This window comes from Sebastes umbrosus, chromosome 2 (genome assembly GCF_015220745.1).
Source record: "Sebastes umbrosus isolate fSebUmb1 chromosome 2, fSebUmb1.pri, whole genome shotgun sequence".
Lineage (NCBI taxonomy): Eukaryota > Metazoa > Chordata > Actinopteri > Perciformes > Sebastidae > Sebastes > Sebastes umbrosus.
Window position 1 is genome coordinate 32,150,589 of NC_051270.1, and position 21,299 is coordinate 32,171,887.

Genomic DNA, 21,299 nt, shown 5'->3' on the forward strand with positions numbered 1-21,299 from the left:
TTTAATACTTGAAGCACATTTTCCTGATTATACTTACATACATTACATTTTCAGTGCAGGATTTTACTTGAAACAAAGTTCTTTGATTGATCACCCTGCAGCTGGCCGCCTTTGTGGAGGGTGTATAGTGTTAAAAGGCTGAAACATCTGATGATACAAGGGTACACTACTGATGATGCATCCTGTGCCCAATTGTCCTGAAATGTCACAACCTAGGCAACCCTCCCACAGACTCTGAGAACCCCCACCTGTCAATTGTCAACCACTCCAAACAACAAGGTAAATTTCGTGGAAGTGCTCACCACCTATTGGCACAAGGGACAGATTTTAACACCACGTCCTGTGTTTTTTTATTCTTTTACAGTGTGGTATTAGTGGAAGGGGAGGAAGTACACCGATCTTGTACTTAAGTAAAAGTATTTATTTATTAATATGATTTTGCTTTTAAGTAATCTAATCTATATTTATATTTTATATGAGTACCCTGAATTTCCCCAAAGGGATGAATAAAGTGTCTTCTTCTATCTATCTAAAACTAGCAGATATTTTTGTGCACAGGTCTAATAATGCATATTATATTATTGGATTATAATTATGTGACCATCACTTTAATGCTGCATCTGGTAAAGGTGGAGTTCATTACTTTTCATTTCATTTCAAAATTTATTTTGAACATGTAGAATACAAAAAAAAGAAAGAAAAAAGAATGATCATACGAACAGGTGGACAGTCAGAAACAAGTAGTATTTACATACAATGAAAAGCATAAGAAAAAGAAATTGTCAAACACTTGATGCCTTGATTTACATATTTGAAAAGGAGTGAGAAGAAGTATAAACTTATTTAATCCCACCCCTTCTCCATAAATCAATTATTAATTATTAACCAGCTTCCTTATTGAGCCATACATATACTCTAATTAAATGTTCCTAAATTTGTCTAACTATAATTATTATAATTTATAATTATTCTAACTATAATGATTACCTTTAATCTGTGTCATACAGAAATATAAATGAATTACTGATATAATTATCCTTATCAAAATATAAATTTGTTATCAATCCAGACTACCAATTCATTACTTATAATATAACTTAATCACAATACCAATTAATTACTTACATATTTAACTTAATCATATTGACTAGTTGTTATCTTTAGGCCTACTACTACTACATATACTTTATCTGCTGGGTAGCTTGTGAGTTTCAATAAAGTTGTATCTTAATCTATAATATTACCTCATCATTTATTTGATTAAATTTTGTGTTGTTATTATCGTTTCAGCCTAATCTGAATCTGAAAAGTGTCTAGTAACAGGAAATAAATACAGTGGAGTAAAAAGTAGGCTACAGTAGGCTATTTCTCTCTGAACTGTTGGCTAGTGGAGGAGAAGCAGGCCTATAAAGTAGAAGTCTCCATGGTACCGCTGTTGCCATGGAGACATTGACAAAGAGAGAGACACATTTAACGCATGGATACATCCATTCATTTAACGGCAGGTAACATTTAAGCTAGTTAGTTAAGTATTTCCTCAAAGTGAAGAATTCCACATAATAATAATAATAAAAGACAATAACCATCCGCTGCATTTTATTGATGAATTCAGACCTTTGATGGTGATTTAAGCATAATGTTAATAAACAGTCACTCACCAGCAAGTTTGCAGTGCACTTATAGGCTATTGTACTTGTAGGCTACTTATTTATCTATTGATTGATTGACTCATTGTTTTAGTGTTGTGTGATTAGAGAGCACAAGGGGGCAGCGTTTCCTCCTATTGATTTATGATATCCACCTGATGTTTTAACCTGCTGGAGGCAGTAGGCCTACTCCTTGTAGCCTACTAATACCACACTGTGAACATACTCCACTTCTCCTACAAGTAAAAGTCAAAACTTTACTAAAGTAAAAGTAGGTTATATTATCAGCTACATTTATCAAAAGTAGAAGTATCTAGACTACTTATTGAGCAGTAAAATGTCCCCTGTCAGTGTTTTATAGTAGCCTATATATGTTGTTTCTGGATTAATATTACTGCTGCACTAATGAGTATGTTGCATTTTACTGCTGTAGGTGTTTACAGTTGTGCTAATTTTAACTCCTTCATATGCTGTTGGATAGTTTAATCTCCAGCAATGCATCATGGTCTATAAGATCACCATTAGTTTGTAGTGTCGCTGTCCTGTGAGAACCACATATCTCTAAAAAGTCAACTTTTCATGGTGTCAGGAAAAACAGCCCTGTTTTCAGCTTTGTGACGATGCATTTTCCAGCTGATCCAAGAGCCTTTTTGAATAGTTTATTTAGTTTAAGAAGTAGGAGAATATTCTCAACACATAAAGGAACACTTCATCCTTCAATTTATCTCAAACATTAAAAATCAACAAATCAGGATATACCTGGTTTTCACTGGACAGGAAGGGGATGAAAAACTGTAATCTGAAAAGTAACTAAAGTTGTCAGATAAATGTAGTGGAGTAAAAAGTACACTATTTCCCTCTGAGATGTATTGAAGTAGAAGTACAAAGTTGTATACAATGGAAATAGTAAGTAAGTACAAGTACATTTAATTTGTACTTAAGTACAGCACATTGAGTAAATGTATGTAGTTACATTACATTACACATTACATTTTCTGTTGTAATTGCTGTTTTATATTATCATGTATAATATCAGATTATCTTCCTATCCTATTCTGTATTATTATACTGATGATAAATGGCAGGATGAGATGTTTCAAGGACAGATGACTGTTATTTGTCCTATCCATGTGTTCTTGAGCAAATACACTTCCTACGCTTGAAGACATTTTCTCACAGATAGAGATTTTTTAGATGTTTATTGAAGATAATAGATAGTACAATGTTTGTTCTAGGAAGTAGATAGCTAAGATATTTCAGATGTTTACTTAAAGCAGAAAATGTAGACAAATGAGGCATATTATTCCAAATAATAGATAATTTACAATACTGTTTGTATAGTTAAGTAAATAGGTTTAATCACTGGTGTTTATATTTAGATGCTAGATAGATATAACTATTTATATTGTGTAATAAATGCAGACAGGAATGACAATTCTTTTTTTCTTGGGGTTTCTTGGAGGTTGTCGACAGATCCCATTCAATTTATCTAATACAAGTAGAGTGAATAAATAATAATAAAACATTTTATCTGCTTCACTGAAGTCAGTGTAAAAACTCATCACTAAATATCCTAAATTTAACATTTTCAGTTATACTAAAAGTATAGAAATATTAAAAGAAGTGGTCTGTCTCTAATCCAATTATTGAAATATTGTTCAATACAATTTCAGTACATTTACTCAAGTACTGTACTTAACTACAATTTTTAGGTTCTTTACTTGATTTCCATTTTATGTTACTTTATACTTCTACTCCATTACAATTCAGAGGGAATTATTGTACTCTTTACTCGACTACATTTATTTGACAGCTTTAATTACTTTGCAAATTCAGATTATTAATACAAAATGTAAATCAACCAATAAAATGTGATATATTATTAAAAGTTAAGCCATCCAGCAACAGTATATAAAGTAATTAAAAATAACCTCCACCTTTACCAGCTGCAACGTTAAATAAACAAATTAATGCATCGATTAGCCTATTATAATCCAGTAATATATTATTCTGAAATGGGCCATTCTGCATTTTACTTTTGGTACTTTAAGTATATTTTGATGCTAATATTTTTGTACTTTTAAATAAATTTGAATGCAGGAGTATTTCTACACTGTGGTATTACTACATTTACTTAAGTAAAAGATCTGAATACTTCTTCCACCACAGAATATTTCCTTATTGTGTATTGTGTGAAGTTAATAACTACATAATAATAATGCATACAATGCACTTTCATAGAAAGTGTTAGTTACCCTGCACTATATTAATTTTAAACAGTCTCTTCTGCACTATATTCACCTTTTAATAGTCCTGTATCACAGCTGTTACCCTGCACTATATTCAGTTTTAACAGTTTTCTTCATCAAATTGTATTTTTATATCTGGTATATTTCTTTGTACTTTGTACTACTAACTTTTTTACTGCTTTTTTACTAACATGTTTTGTACTATGGAACTGTGATGCTGGAAACTTGAATTTCACTCGGGATCAATAAAGTTACTATCTATCTATCTATCTATCTATCTATATATATATATACAGTATATCTATCTACAAGGATACCACAGTACAGTAAGCTGGGTCATCCGTGACACAGCAGACAGGTAACTAGGTAACAGACATTATTATTGAGATCATTTTCATCACAGGTGAAATTAACACCTCAAGGGAAACTATTAGTTAAATAGTTTCCCTTGAGGTATTGACTGTAAATAATAGATAATGATACCCAGGATGTTAATAGATCATAGGTACTTTTTTTCCAGGTGTTTTCTGTCTTCAGGTACGTCATGACGTCATGCCAGGTTTTTCCTGCTCTGTCCCAGGATGTCTCCAACTTCTCCCAACGACTCTTTACCAGGAAGTCCCGCCCTCCGACGTCACCGATTGGATCAAACTCACCACGCTTCAATGTGATTGGCTCCCACTGGATGTCAATCACAGTGTGAGTAGACGTTGCGGTTAGGCGTCAGGTGAAACTGGTTGTGTGAGGGGGAAAAGAGGGACACATTAAACTCACTTCACCTGAACTTTCTGGGAAGTTTTTATACTATTTATGAACTTTTTCACCAAAGGAAACTTTTAATACCGGAAACCAACACAGTTACAAGATGAAGAGCCTCAAGTATCGGTTGAAAAAGCACGAAGTTACCATCACAGTGAGTTGAAACTGTTGTTTTTCTGTAACTGACTAAGTTCTGCTAACACCCCCAGTGGTCTCTTAGATACGGGTAGTAACGAGGCTAATGCTAGGCGCTGAGTTTATTGTTTATTGTGTGTAACCTCCCGTCTTCAACCACCACGTTAACCGCGGTCCTGTTCCCTATAGGACTGCTGTGGTGGTGTGGTCGGATAATACACCACCAGCAGCACAGGCACCTGCACCTCCGCCAGAGTGGTGGATGTGGCCTTAACACTGTTTTATTACACTGCTGCATCCAGGTCCAACTTCTTTATGATCTGGACTAAATCTAGAGCAGCTGACTGAGTTGTTGTTATTCACAAAGCGCAGCAAAGCTCCTCAAATCAGTGCACCTCTTCTATCCTGGTTGTTATCACACTGGGAACAACCCCAGTCACCACCCCTGACAGAAGCTGGGCTCACTTTTGATTATCTTGACTGCAGCAGCTCAACAACAGATGTGAGATGTGAGGTCTGATGTTGGATGAAGGCTCCTCAGTCCAAATACATTCAGTTGCCTGTTTATTAGGTACACCTAGCTAAAACTAATACAGTCTAATTATACAACAGTGGTGGAAGAAGTACTCAGATCATTTACTTTAGTAAAAAATATCAACGCCATAGAAGTAGATAGATAGATAGTAACTTTATTGATCGCGAGGGAAATTCAAGTTTCCAGCATCACAGTTCCATAGTGCAAAAACATGTTAGTAAAAAGGCAGTAAAGAAGTTAGTAGTGCAAAGTACAAAAAAATATACCAGATATAAAAATACAAGGAGATGAAGAAAACTGTTAAAAGTGTATATAGTGCAGGGTAACAGCTGTGATACAGGACTATTAAAAAAAAAAGTGAATATAGTGCAGAAGAGACTGTTAAAAATGAGTAAAGTCAGGCATTCAAAAAGTACAAAAGTGTTAGCATCAAAATATACTTAAAGTACCAAAAATAAAAGTACTCATCTGACATCTGACATCTTATATAGAACAAACAACTAATCGATTATTCGAGAAAGTAATTGTGGGTGGTAGCGTAATAAACTGGCAACTGAGTGTCTATACTTCCCTAAAAGAAATGCAGTAATCCTGCCACAAAATATAGAAGGCTTATATAAAATATTACATCAAAACCTCACATTTCTATAGAATTAGTTGTGGGTAGCCATCGAGGCTCCATGGCACCGTGGATACACCATAAGTCCCTACAGGAATGTTGCAGTGATTTTGTTGGCAGGTTAAGTCTGCTTGTGTTACAGACAAAAGTATTGAATGGATAACACTGCTAGAATATCCATCAGGTCCATGCTTTTCTGCTAGTAACCCCATCATAGGCCATAATGTCATATTCATTCTTCATAATCCAGCAACAGCCTATGAACTTAATAGACAGTCATTACAATTCAGCACAGTTCAACATGCAGTGGGTGTTTGGCACTGCACTCTGTTTTCAGCTCCCAGCAATTACCATGAGAAAGGCACAAAGCCAGAGGAGCTGTGTGTGGTAAACTATCTGGCCCTTTTTAAAAGGGAGGAAAAAAAAGCCCTTCAGCAATGAAATAGTATTGTTGGTTGTCTCACTCCTTCTGTCAGGGGCAGCCATTTAACATTCAAGCCTGTTTTTTGCCCTGCAGCATTTTCTAGGTTTGCCTCCTCTTAGTCGATCAGTCGACTAATCGGTCGTTTTGGTCCTAGTCCACTAAGATTTCTTTAGTCAATTAGTCATTTTTTAAAATGCTTTAAAAATCAATTCACCTCTCACGTTATTTATTTATTAATTTTATTCTAGAATCAATATAATTGCTTCATTTGAGTCTTTGCGAAGGTAAAAGAAAGTTAACGCTTTTATTGTTGTAGGCTGAGTAATTGACGTCATATCCGTACTGTATCTGTCAAAAAACAAAACAAAGCTGCAGCTAGCCGAAACGAGAAAGTAGAAAACGGCGGAGGGTTCACATGGATACGACCTGTACTCTCACGTTTTGAATCCAAAGTGGTAAACACTACACATACAGTAAAGTATAGAAACACTTTGGGTTTCACACATTACCAGGAAAAGCAGAGCTAGACATCATGGCTAAAGCTGCATGCTAACTCTGTCAAAACATTACAATTTGTGAGGGAAATGTTTTTAGTCTTTGATTTTTGGGTTGCTGGAAAAAATGTAATAAATAATGCTTGACAATGACTCATATATTTGACTTCAGGACATCTCAAACTACATACATGCTAAAAATCAAACATTTTTACTATATCAATTTAGATATTTTCCAAAGTAAAAGTCCCCCGAAGTGTATGATTCAACTTTTTCCCATGTTCTGGTGTTAAAAACGTTAACAAAAATCGCAATAAATTGTAATATCGAATTGCAATACTTGGTAGAATATACAATACTTAAATATCACAATACATATTGAATTGGTACCCAAGTATTGTGATAGTATCGTATTGGGAGAAAGGTGTAACGTCCAAGCCCTACTGATCGATTAGTTGACAAAATCGTATGAGTGTTAGTCGACTAAGAATTTCTTTGGTCGAGGACAGCCCTAGTATTTTCTGTACCATTTGTTTTAAAACTAGGACAGCACAAGGTAAGCTGTGTTGAGGAAACAGACGTGACATTTACAAAGGTCTGTCTGAGAGTGATGATTTCATAACATTTCCATTGCATTCCTCTGTGCAGGAAGATATACCAAAGGAAAAACTTAACAGATGGCAGTACCCTTACAGACATCACTATACCGTATATTTAATTTCATTTTAAATGTATTTAAAGACATGCTGCTAAAGGTTAAGGCATCATAGTTATCATTCATTGCATATTGTATCATCACCACCTGTTACAGCTCCATCCTGAAACCTATGGTGTTCATAAAACAGATAAATCATATCGGTCAACAAGGTATTAGATTGGCAGCAGCACACCTTATTGTAAATGTTTTAGATGCTTCCCTCATTATTTGGTACACAATGACCGGGAGTCGAACTCACTCACTCCTTCCTGGTGGGGTGACTAATAATTAAAAAAAAAAATCTCTGTTTTCCGAGTGGGAGAGGAGAGGGGGGAATTCAAAGGAAGGCTTTTAGTATTTGAACAAACTGTGACTGAATTCTTTCCTCTTCCACTCCTTGTATTGTATTTTCTATCTCCTCAAGTAAGGATTTATGGATTTACTTTGATTTTCTTAAACATAGAAGAAGCCATAAACTGCCTTTTCAGACTTGACATTGTCTTTTTAATGTATTCTATCAATCAGGTTTGCCTATCAAATATTGGCAAGATTTATTTCAGCCAAGGAATGCAAACTAAACCAGATAAGGTAGCTGGAAAACAAACTCAGTAACCAGGATAGTAAATGCCAAGACATTCCCTCAATACCAGCTGTAGATTAAAGGCAGGGTGAGGTCTGTAGTTTTGGCTCAGGTTTGCAGGCAGGGCTCCGGTTTCTGTTATTCTCTTGTGTAGGAGACTGTTTTCTGTTAAGAGAGTGATTAATTACAAGGCTTCTCATGACAAACAATTGTCATGTATAATTGCCATACACTCCAAATGTAAAACGAACAAGGATTCATGATGTTTTTAAGTTTGACACATTTTTTATCGATTAATCTGTTATTAAATCTGTTTATTTTTGCGAGCAATCAGTTAATCGTCATATAATAGTTAAAAATGGCAATCCCAGTTTCCCATAGTCCAAGGTGACTACTTAAAATCTCTTGGTTTGTTTGACCAACAGTTCAAAACCCAAAGATATTCAGTTTAAGATAACAATTATATCAAACGGAGAAAAGCAGCAAATCCTCACATTATTGAACCAGATATTTTTTGCATTTTATTCCTTAAAGGAGCAGTGAGTGACACTTCTATATTTTCATTTGTTTATAGTCACCAGAAATTTAATAATCGTATTTTCATTAGCTTAGAATGAGCCCTTCATATCTACATAGGGAGCGGGTCCTCTTCACAGAGTCCACCATGTTGCTCCACCATGTTTCTACAGTAGCCCAGAACGGACAAACCAAACACTGGCTCTAGAGAGAGACTTTAATGTTTTTACATTGCCTGAAGGTCACCGTAGTTTTCCGGCACGCTTGTGAAACTGTGGTAACGTGAGCCACAGAGTGCAAAAATGTGGTACAGCCAGCCGCCGTCTGACTTCCGTTGCTCCATGACGCCAAATCCTACAGACTGTACCTTTTAAAAAATGATTGAATTTATTGACGATCAACTGATTAACCGCTGCAGCTCTAAGCAGAAGATTCCTTATTTATTCTTCACTTGGCCATAAAATGGACTAAAACAATGCTTTCATGTTTAACCATTATTAGTGTTTGATACATTTTGTCATAGATTTTGACAATAAATTATATAAGTAATATAATCATTCTATTGACAAGCATATCCTTATCAACATAAAAACAAACAGGAAAAAAAGCTGAAGAAAATGTTAAGATAAGAATGTCCTCTGCAAGATTAAGATCAAATGTTTGAATGTGGTTGAACTAACATTCTCTAAACACCTTAGCTGGCTACAAAAACCCAGATTTTCCAAAGCAAATATGTTGAATGAAAATGTTTCAGTTTCAGCAAAACTTGGCAGTTATTCAGAGTTGTATCTACAGAGACAGGAGAGTTTCTGGAGGAAAATAAGAGAAACTGGATTTCCTGGTTAGTTTTGAGCTTAGTCTGAGCTGTCACACAGTTTGTTGTCACAGCAAACATCTGTTCTGTCAGGTGGGGAACTTTCGTTTTGACTGTGTTTTGTGTCCCAAAAGACACTAAAATCAGACAAATGAGCTGCTTCATGCAGCGAAGGAGATACTTGTCATTTATTCTGCAGCTGCCATGAAATGATGTCTTTCTGAGGCAGATTCATCCGTAGCCTTGCCAGACCACAATGAGAAGCAGGCTTGTACAATGGCATTGCAGTATATTTTTCTCATTCTCAACATCCAGCTCTCACGAGATTTATTTGCATTCTGCTCGCTGGAACATAAACAGACCGTTCTTTCATGAAATGTTCAGCATCGATTCCCTGTGCAGTATTGATTTGCTGTGTTTATGTCCTCCTTTTAATAGGATTAAGAAAAAAATAGTCTTGCTGTATGTATATAAAGAGCTGCAAGTGAACAGTTACCATGAAAGGGTTATGTTTTATATTTTGCACATGATGCGCAAGGACGCACTCAAGCACACGGGCCATACCAGACACATTTGCCATTGCTCTCGCACTTTTCCACTGTGCTGGCAGTAGTATTGTGCAAAGAAGTGTAGCAATGTGCCCGCAAAGGCAGTCATGAAGTCTGCAGATCGACAAACATGAATATATACAATACACGCTTTTTGGAAATGTTTTGTTAGAAAGGAAAGGCACTGAACATGTTTGTTAGACCTCAAGGATGCACGCAATTAGGGCTGCAACTAATGATTATTTTCATTATCGATTAATCTGTTGATTATTTTCCCTACTAATCGATTAGTTGTTTGATCTATAAAATGTCAGAAAATGGTGAAAAAATGTCGATCGGTGTTTCCCAAAGCCCAAGATGACGTCCTCAAATGTCTTGTTTTGTCCGCAACTCAAAGATATTCAGTTTACTGTCATAGAGGAGTAAAGAAACCAGAAAATATTGGCATTTAAGAAGCTTGAATCAGAGAATTTTTACTTTTGGTTTTCTTAAAGAATTACTCAAACTGAGTATCATTTATCAAAACAGTTAGCGATTAATTTAATTGTTGGCAACTAATCGATTAATCATTGCAACTCTACCCGCAATGCATTTTGGTGCGTAACACTAAATGTAAACATAACTTTGTTAACAAGAACTACACAGGATACATTTTAAGTACTTTTTCCTCCAACGTAGTGAAAGTGTTGACCAATTTGACTAATAGGGGTGGGCGATATGATGATATATACTGTGAGAAAATATGAATTTGCATACCATTTATAACTTGGTTATTGATTAAAAAAATACTTTAAAGCAGCAGTGGATAGAATTGGAGCAAAGATGATGAAAAAAAGTTATTTTTATAAAATGGTCACTTTATCCTGACAGTAGTGCATGAGACAGGTAATCTGAAAAAAATCATGTGGCTCTGTGTCCTCCGGTGCTCCTAATGGAATCTGCCAAATTTCACAGACCGGAAGAAAACAACCAATCAGAGCCGAGCTGGAGCCTTTCCGATTCTGAGCAGCTGTCAATCACTCACTAACTCCGATCAAACGGTCAAACTAGGCAGCGCTGATCAAATATGAATCAATATTCTGTTACTGTAATGCCTATTTCTCTCCTCAACCTCCTTTCAGAAACATCTTGTAGTGTACTGTTTAACTGTAAAATGAGAAAGTTTGTGACCCGGCAGCCATGTTGAGATCAGTTGAGGAAATGCCAATCACCGCCCACCAGCCAGAGCACACTTTCTCATTTTACAGGAAAGCTCAGTAGGAACGCTCTGTCTCTGAAATAATCTGTGATTGGCCAAAGTCTCCCGTCACGGGCTAGATTATTTAAAGCCTGAAAACAGAGCCATGAGGAGCAGCAGAAGTCTAGTTTTCTCACAGAGCATTTGAATTACAATATGCTGAAAGGTTATTATGGATGTTTTGCCCAATGATGCCAAAAAGATTCTGCCTCCTGCCGCTTTAAATATTTCAGTTTTTTAAATGTATTTATATATTTATCCTTTATTTAACTAGATAGGTCCCATTGAGATACAATATCTCTTCTGCCAGGGAGTCCTGGTCAAGATGGGCAGCAAAATAAAAAGTTTCATATACAAGTACAAACGGGGACTGATAACATCCCAAAAATCATCCCAAAACACAACAACAGACACAAAACATACAGGAATCAGAGGTTAAGAATTAAGGCAAATAATGACACTTGTTAAAAGCAGCAGCATTGTTCTGTAAACTGTTTTTAAGTATTTTTAAACATGTCAAGAGAGGGTAAGAAGTTAAGTCTGCCTTGCAGCTCATTCTAAGTTTGCGGAGCGTGAATGAAAAAACAGATTTACCCAGTCTGTTCTGGTGATCGGGAACATCAGGAGGAATTTCTCTGATGATCCAGTGTTATAGCTACTAGAGTAATATATCAGTATACTGGACACTGCGGTAATTTACCCAGTAAAGTTTTTGTAATAAAAAATAACATATGGGTTTTTCTCCTTAAACACAGTGAAGTCCATTGAACCATTTCATATAAGTTACAATGATGTGTATGGAAGCTTGTTGTGTAAGATTATTATGGGTAATGTTGCAAATCAGTGAGACAGACTGTTTGAAATATTGATATATCCGTGATCATCCAACAATATTGGGCCTCCAGTACGGCTTAGTGTTTGGATAAATGTTGGGAATGTGATGGGAACGGTTATGGTTGGGGCTCGGAGTGATGAAAGTAGTAATGTTTGTGTGTCATGGGGATTATAAGCGGTTGAAGTGAGCTGAAATGAAAGTCATTCAATGCCACGCCTCATATAGACCGCTGGCATTTGGGTTAATCATCTAAGACATGTTGGAGTGTGTGCAGCACTCCCTGTGGTGCAAAAACACAAATTTATGCCAGTTGACGTTTTGACGATAAAGATCTCTGATCACTGACTACATTTTCATACACATACACATACATACACATACTCACAACAATCAGAGAAACACATTATTCTCATTAAGATGATTTCATCAGTTTCTTGATAGACTGCTCCATTAATATTCCCGTGTTTAGTTTGATTAATGGTCATGTTTGTACCTGGCAGAACAATGGAAGAGTTAGTAAAGAGTCTTACTGGATCAGCAGAATATCTTTGGCTTGTACAGCAGTTGAATTACCATGCCACTTGCGTATTTTTATTGAGAGTTTGTTTTGTAGCAAACCTTAGTTCCAATTCTTCCAAGAAACCAAAGCCTGTTTGGGCTGTTATGAACAGTAATTTAACATAAATGAAAAGATACTTTGTGGTTTTGTGGCAAAATAAAGAAAAATATATTCTTTATTGTGCCATGTACAAGTTGAACTATGACTGTTTTACACTTTTACTTGAGTTTGAGCCATTCTGTTTGTGGGGCATTATATTATCTACAGCTGGATTTATTACTATATTATGTTGCATTGTTATGTTAGAGCTAAAAATTACATTCCCATACAACTAAAATGCATTCTCAATCACGTTTGGACGGAAACATATTTTGTCACAGATTACATTTGTATTTGACGTGATGTCTTTTTTTACTAAACCTAACCCAGTAGTTTTGTTGCCTAAGCCTAACTAAGAAGGGTTGGTGCGTTTTTTGTTTTGTTTTGTTTCAATTTACAACGTTAACCACATGTTTAAAACTGTTTAAAACTGTTTAAAACTGTTTAAAACTGTTTAAATCTGTGGCCACAATCCGCAACAAAATATGTTTCCGTCGAAACGTAATGGAGAATGCATTTTAATTGTATGGGAATGTAATTTTGTTGGAGACAGGGTTGGTTAGAGATAGAGAGTACTGCCTTGCTTACATTTCTTTGTGGCACAAAAATGGAAACTACAAAAAGAAACAAATAAGGCAGCTAATATTCCACATATATGGTAGTGATTAGCTTAGTCTCTTAGCATAATCATGTTAACTTTATAACAAAAGAATGGTGTTTCCATGGTTCCAGCTTACTCATATTTCTGCCTTGACTGCATTATGATTGTATCATTAGTGTGCATATAACATTGATATTGTGGGAAAATAATTATTATTTCCGTAACTTGAGTTTTTATTGTTCCATTTCTTTTGTTGCATACCTCCATGGTGTTTAGAGTAAAGGATTAGCGTTATAGCACTGCTGAACATTGAAAACACTACCTCTGAAGTAAATAAGGATCTAATTTCTTGCTCGGGGTGCTGCAAAAGGGTGGTTATTTGAACCTGAATCCTCCAGGTGAAGAACAGTTTGGTGTTGCGATAAGTTAAAGGAGATAAATTGCCTTCTCCTCTGCTTCTCTCTTACATTTCGTCTGTGTATTGTAACATTCTGCTTTTTGTCTCATAAAATCAATTGTAGAATTTCATACATTGATATATCATTATCCTTTAAGTTTATATGTTGAACATGTTAGCAAACAGCTGCTTATTAACAGATCTAGCAGTTACAGAGCAACATTATTATTCATTTGGAGTCGTGTTTCTGGTCACCTGATGAATGAATGTCCGATATTCACCCTCTTTTAGCTCTGTTTTCTGGCTCTACAAATTCCTGAGGGAAATGCTAGTCTGGCTTTGACTTTTTTTCCTTCAAAAAATACTCAGATTAATCGATTTATCAAAATAGTTGGAGATTGATTTAATAGTCAACAACTTAATCGATTAATCGTTGCAGCTCTACAAGGAATGCCATTCTTTTTTCGAGGGAAAAAACAATGGTTGCAGCTGTTATCTTATTGGTTGTGCTTTGAAAGGTCAGCGGCAACCAAGGTCAAAGTTGAAATACTTTTAACTTTGAGCACAGCGCTAGGTGGCGCTTCCGAGCGGGGTGCCAGGCCAAGGGACGCTCTTCCACCTAGTCGGACAACAATGGCACAGCCAGCGCAGGGTTGACCTCTCCTGCCTGTAACAGTAAAGCGTCCGCGTCCATGCTACCTTTGGTAAATTAGTAATAAGGTTGTAATTTTTTGCTATACTTTATGGTATTGTTGCTGTAACTCTGTGTTTGTTTACTGCTGCTGTTGTTTTGTTCTGCCAACCTATGTTTTTTGAACCATTGTGTTGTGTTCCCACAATATCTTCAGATATTTATGGAGGGACAAAGAGCTTGTCAGTATTCTTCTGCAGAACCTCTGTAGTTTGAACACCGTTTCAACAGCAGACCAAGGCTGATCATCAAAGCCAGTCAAAAGCCTTCATTAGTGTGGGTTTAAACACTCACCTAATGAGAAGCTTCGTTCAGGCAGACACAGCACAGTATAATGAAAGGGCTCGATCAAGGATAAAGCATCCATTAAAGTATTTGCAGCCTCTCCAGTATAGACAGCTTTGTGCTCAACCTTTGTTATTAGGCAGACTGTTCTCTTACACCGTTCGTAGCTATACCTACGAAAAGTATTGCACTGTAATTCGTGTATATCCAATGAAATCAATTCGTATATAATCCACGTAATTATGAACCAGGAAATATAAAGATCGATAAAGGCAGCATAGGGAGGAGGTCGAGTGGATGTGGGGGGGGTAAAAAAAAAAAAGACTTTCTCCCAGGAGACCGGTGTTCGTACCCCATGTGAAACCAGATTGATTTATTTGTCACATAACTTCTGTTCGTAAGTTACACCACTTCTGGTGTTATTTTAACTCAAACCATGATCTTTTCCTAAACCTAACCAAGTAGTTTTGTTGCCTAAACCAAACCAATTTGTTTCCTGTGAAGACAGAAGTTTATTTTGAAAAGACTGGAGCGGAAATTGACACATGCGTCACGTGTTGCTGGACATTTGTAGGAAAATGCACGAAAATGAGGAAAAACTTTTCGTACGATATTATACGAACTGCTGTATGAGGATACATTGCAATAAGCTATGTTATAGCATATGTGACTATAGTCTTAATGGCAGCAGGGCTATTTATTAAATCTGTATCATAAATGAACATTGATTTTGTTGCTGCTCACACTAATATCAGTTAAAGGGACTATTTGTAACTTTCAGAATTGCTGCTTAACAGCGACACCTGTGGCCGTGAAGTCAACGAAAGTCAGCGTCGGGCTCGCGCTTGCTCGCTCTAAATATACCTGAACGAGCATTGCTCAAAACAGTGAGGCGACACACGTCAGCTAAAACCACAATATCACCCTATATTTCTTCTGCTTGGCAGTAATGTTAGCTGACCAGACGAAGGTCTCTCCATGAACATGATTTAGATCTGATCCTAGTGTTGGCTTTTCCTGCCTCAGCCTCCTGCGCCCGCAGGGAGACACCGGCAACTGGAGCCTCTCCTCCGCTGCCTGCTTGCCTTAACTGACACAGCGCACGCGTTCTCGCTCCACATGTAGACGCGAACGCGCGCTCACTCCACACTGCAGAAGAGTTCGTAGCTCTGACAGAGCTACGAAACGTGAACCGTGACACCGGCACCTGGTGTCTCCCTGCGGGCGCAGGAGGGAGGCGATAAAGTTTCTCTCTGCGGAGCCCCATCACTTCACAAGACACGGGAAACCTCTGTTGGTCTGGAGGAGCTGCAGCATTTATTTCTGCACAATCGTCCACTGTACATTCACTAGATATTCTCAGAGCTAAACTAACTCTTCTGCAGTGTGGAGTGAGCGCGCGTTCACGTCTAGAGGTGGAGCGAGAACGTGCGCTGTGTCAGTGAAGGCAAGCAGGCAGAGGAGGAGAGGCTCAGGCCACACGCGAGCGCGCATATGCGAGCGTGCATATGCAAGCATTTATACGCTTAAAAAACAACTACATTTATACGCTTAAAAAGTTACAAACAGTCCCTTTAATGTATGTCAGACTTGTCATTTTTTCTGCCTCAAGGAGGTGTATCATCATCTCTTCTAAGGACTCAAGATTTTGGGCTTATAACACCCTTTTCATTTGTAAGGGGAGTATTCTCTATGTCTGCATATTTTCCTGCTTCTTTGTGTTCCTGATCACACCGTGTCTTTATTCTGTCTCCTCCCCGAGCAGTCATCATTAAAGATGAAATGTGAGAGCCTCCCTCTCCCTTGAAGTAGTGTTATGGGAGGTGTTGATGATAGCATAGTGGTATAGAGGAGTCAGATGGAGTTGGACTGTATTGTTGGGAAGCCGTAACAAAAGGAGGGAGGGGATGGGGCTGGGAGACGGGAGAATGACAGCTCCAAGCCTTTGGCAGTGATCACTATCTGCTGTTTGAGTTGTGTCTTAGTGATGAGATTATGAAGTTGCTGAAATATTCCTCAGATGAGCTCAACACAGATTGTTCTTACAATCTCTCAGTTTTTGAATGCTCAAGTGCAGTAGAATAATGACATTAACATCACGTGGTGAAAAGTGGATTTTAAAAATTTTTTTAGTAGGAATGCACCGATGCCGATTCTGGATCGGATATCGGGCCGATACTAACTCATATAGCTGGATGAGGCATCGCTGACAATGGAGCCGATCTATTCAATTTTATGTTTGTATACAATATACATTATATACTGGAATTTTTAAGTTTTTAACCTTTTTGTTGCAGCATTAAAAAACATTTGAATTGTAATTCTTGTTAATTATTTTTTTTTTTTTTACCAAGCTGCAGGAATACGATTTATTATTTTAATACAATTCAGCAAAATTGTATTTATGTATTTATTTGTTACATTTTGTTTTGCAAAGTTAGGAAAGCGATGTTTAAAGCTGCAGTAGGCAGAACGTTTTTGACATCATTGGGCAAAAATTCCATAATATCCAATCCCAATCCAAATTTATTTATAAAGCACATTTAAAAACAACAAAAGTTGACCAAAGTGCTGCTAATAACCGGCTGGTGGGTGGTGCTTGGTATTTCCTCAACTAATTTCAACATGGTTTCCGGGCCACAAACTTTCTCATTTTACAGCTAAACAGTACACTACAACATGTTTCTGAAAACATTTGAGGTGAGAAATAGGCATCACAGTAACAGAATATTGATTCATATTTGATCAGCGCTGCCTAGTTTGACCGTTTGGTCGGAGTTTGCAAGTGATTGACAGCTGCTCGCAGATGGCAGGCTCCAGCTCGGCGAGGGTGAGGGTTTCTGGACAATATTTGTCATTGTTTTGTGTTGTTGATTGATTTCCAATAATAAATATATACATACATTTGCATAAAGCAAGCATATTTTCCCACTCCCACGTTGAAAAGAGTATTAAATACTTGACAAATCTCCCTTTAAGGTACATTTTGAACAGATAAAAAATGTGTGATTAATTTGGGATTAATCACAATTAATCATGGACAATCATGCTATTTATCGTGATTAAAAATTTTAATCAATTGACAGCCCTAATTAATAAGTATGTTTTCTTTCTCGTATAATCACCTGAAACTAAGGATCGTTGTGTTTACGTTAGAATGAGCCATTTATATCTACATACGGAGCGGGTCCCCTTCACGGAGCTGGCTGCCACGTTTCTACAGTAGCCCAGAAAAGACAAACCAAACACTGGCTCTCGATGGGGCCATTCGCGTTTTTGCGTCGGCCACCGTAGTTTTTCTACATGCTTGGCACACAGGAGAAGTTTCAGTTGGCTGCAGTCTGCAACCTTACCATTAGATGGAGTTAAATCCTACACACTGCACCTTTAATTTTAAACATGGATATCGTAACATGTCTGTCACTTAGCCAATGACAACCGTAGCAGTGAGTACTGACTGATGTAACGTCTACTGAAGCACAATCTGTATTCTCAAAATTCAAAATTGCAATGTTATAGAAAGATGAGAAGTTTGTTGATTTGTAATAATAAACATTTACCCTGGTGTGGGAACTTGCAGCCTCCTTAACCCCTGAGGAATCCTTCACAAGCCGTTGAGCAGCGTTTAAAGCCCTGAGTACCTACTTAGCTTTATCAAGTAGAAGCCTCCCTCAGCCAGTTTAGGCTCCAACTTGGTGAGAACACCCAGCAGGCGTTCTTACTCCTCTGCTGGTTGGGGTGAGAAGGTTTGGGATTTGAAAAATCCTCTTTTCCTCCCTCATTTTCAAAGTATGTGTTTTGTTTGCTTTTTGGGCTTGAGTTGGTATGGACTGAATGTTTCATTCAAGTTAATCCTTGGCCAGACTACAAGGCTTTCAGATCTTCCTCTGACAAGCGCCTGTCAGACTAAATTGCTGGTCTGCTTGCTGCCCTGTCAGGAAGATGTTCAAGCTGTACAATGGAGCAAAGACGGCTGTCGTACATGAATACAAGCAATCACACTTTACCCAATTTTGTCATTCAAAAGTATTTTCCTATTCATCCACAACAGTGAACTGTACTGTTGTAACATTGTTCTTTGTCTCCTACTTCATGGCACAGTAGATTTCATTTCAGAAATGACATTACTCAGAATTATTTATAATAATTTATCCAGTCGAGTTGTCCTTTTTATACCATTTTATGAGATGTATACCAACTCATTTTAACTTAAATAAAGAGAAGATTAATCTGTGCTTTCATACAAGTTTATGAATTGCATTGACTGAAATAGCAGCAGGCATTTCATCAAAACTAGTGAACCAAACACTTGAAGTAAAGAGAAACTACTGACTTACAAATAGGCTGAGATGGTAAATGATGTTGTCTCAGTATGAATAAGACTAATAGTTTAAAGCTCCGCTGGTAGCTCACAGAGACTGCAGTGTTAAAGCTAGGGTCGGTAATCTTGAGAAACTAGTAAGAGTACGCTAGATTTAAAAAAATGATCTAACCGATAAAGGAACACAGTGTTGCCAACTCTTTTCCAATGAGACTAGCTAGCAGCACTACCTCCAACAGTCCCTAAATCTAGCGAGAAAGCATGCGTGCACGGGCAGAGCGCACGCATGCAGGCAGGTAGCCCGTCCAATTATTTCATTCGGGCCAATGAAATGATTGGACGGGTTTATTACCGTCCTGCGACAGCAACAGATACCAGACTTTGACAGCCCTTGTTATATTCACTTTCAACATTTTCTACCGGCATCAGAAACATGCTGACCGTTAAGAGAGAGCCTACGCCTTAGTATAAATAGAGCTTTAATTTCCTGGCAATCTGCCTGTTAAAGTGAATTTTGATCGTTTTTTTGATGCAAGTAGAGATTTTGGCCAGATGGTGGCTCTTTGGATAACTCTGGGGGTCAGCAAAGCCATTAGGGGTTCATGAATACCTATATCAGATTTCATTGCAGTCTGTAGTAGTAATTGATATCTTGTTAGGAACAAAGGACCAACTGAAATCTCCAACCTTTCTGTTTGTATTTTTCTTTCTTAGTACTGCAGGTTTTCCTGGATTATAGCACTGTATTTGTTCACATAGACATTTTACTTATATTCTCTGTAGGGGGCAAACTCCCAGACAGGATCAGCAGATGTTTGTTTTAGGCTGGACGTTATGTTGGCTGTAGAGTAGGTGGTAGCGTGACGGTCTGTGTTTTTAGGATTAATGTCTGGCTCCATGGGGGCAGGCAGCCATGAGGTCATCTCTGCAGCGTTACCCGACTGTGTTCCCACACAGAGAGCTCACCCTGTGGAAGACCATAACTGTGTGTGTGGTGGCAATGTGCATGTGTGTGTTTGTTTCCATCTTATTTGTTTGTCATGTGTAAATTACAGGTCACCATGCAATTGGTGGACTGTGTGTGTGTAATATGAAAAGTGTTGGGTTAGTGATGGAGAGATTACCAATGTTGGGGGAGGTTGTCATGTGAGAGGGGGCTGAGCTTATTGACTGACTTTGGGTGGGCTACAGTTGACATCAGCCGACACACACACACACACACAGACACACAGACACACACACACACACACACACACACACACACACACACACACACACACACACACACACACACATATGTAGTCCAGCATGCTGAGCAACAGGAGCACAAAGATTGTGCTGATGAGGGACAAACTGCTGTGACATGGCTCAGACTAAGCCTCGTCAAGCTGTGCTCTGTGTGTGTTTCTATGTTCCTGTCTCTCTGCAGATTAGACAAGTGTCTCTGCTTTATCAGAAACTTGTAAAACTTTTTCAAACTTTTTGCAAAAGTCAGTGTCCTCTGTAAAATAGACAGCGTGATTAATTAGTGCAAGCTAATTAATGCCTTCCACTTCCACACCTACCACTGCTGGCTTGGCTTTTACTCAGAGTCTGAAATTGTTTAATTTTTTTTTGTCTGCCACTCAGAAATGTTATCTGCCACTTTTGAAATCTATCGCCTTCAAACAACTGTATTTATTCAAGTTTCTTGCAATAAGCTAAATTTTACAACATTACATTTGAACACATCATGATGACATCATAATTTACCTTCGCCCAATACTCATTCTTACTAAGCTTGAGCACATCATAATGTAACTCAATGAAACCTCTGATAACATTATTAGCTTTGTTATACTCCGTACATGTGTAAATGTCGGAAAGCATCGATAAGAGGAATCCACAGTCACGGGGGCATGTGATTCCAAGGAATCGGACAACCGGGAACTGGTTCTCACGGGAACCGAATCTCGATTCTCATTGACTGACAATCCTGCTTCTACTGTTGAGAGAGTTTTGCTGAGAAACACAAAGTGCAGCAGATTTGACTGTGATGTTGCTGATTAGAAAGAGGGTGATGTGACTTCTAAAGGTCCATACACTGTATATTGAAAGTATAGAGTGCTGCAGGGATGACGTATTTTTGTAGGCCAACCCAGAAATCGCATGGGTTCCCTCTTCCATTGTAATGAATACATTGTCTGTCTTTCCATCCGTCCTTCTGTCCGTTCGCGTGTCACACTTTCGTTTCTGGAGCAAAACTCCGGAAACTATTT

General features: G+C 37.6%; 1 protein-coding gene across 1 annotated transcript in view; it reads left to right on the plus strand.

Moving 5' to 3' along the window:
- The first annotated feature begins 4,591 nt into the window (after positions 1-4,591).
- uacab (uveal autoantigen with coiled-coil domains and ankyrin repeats b) overlaps positions 4,592-21,299 on the plus strand; it is a 60,876-nt gene continuing 44,168 nt past the window's right edge. The window contains exon 1 of the mRNA XM_037791702.1: positions 4,592-4,808. Coding sequence (XP_037647630.1) covers positions 4,761-4,808 — 48 coding nt within the window. The 5' untranslated portion in view covers positions 4,592-4,760. The remainder of the gene's footprint in view (positions 4,809-21,299) is intronic.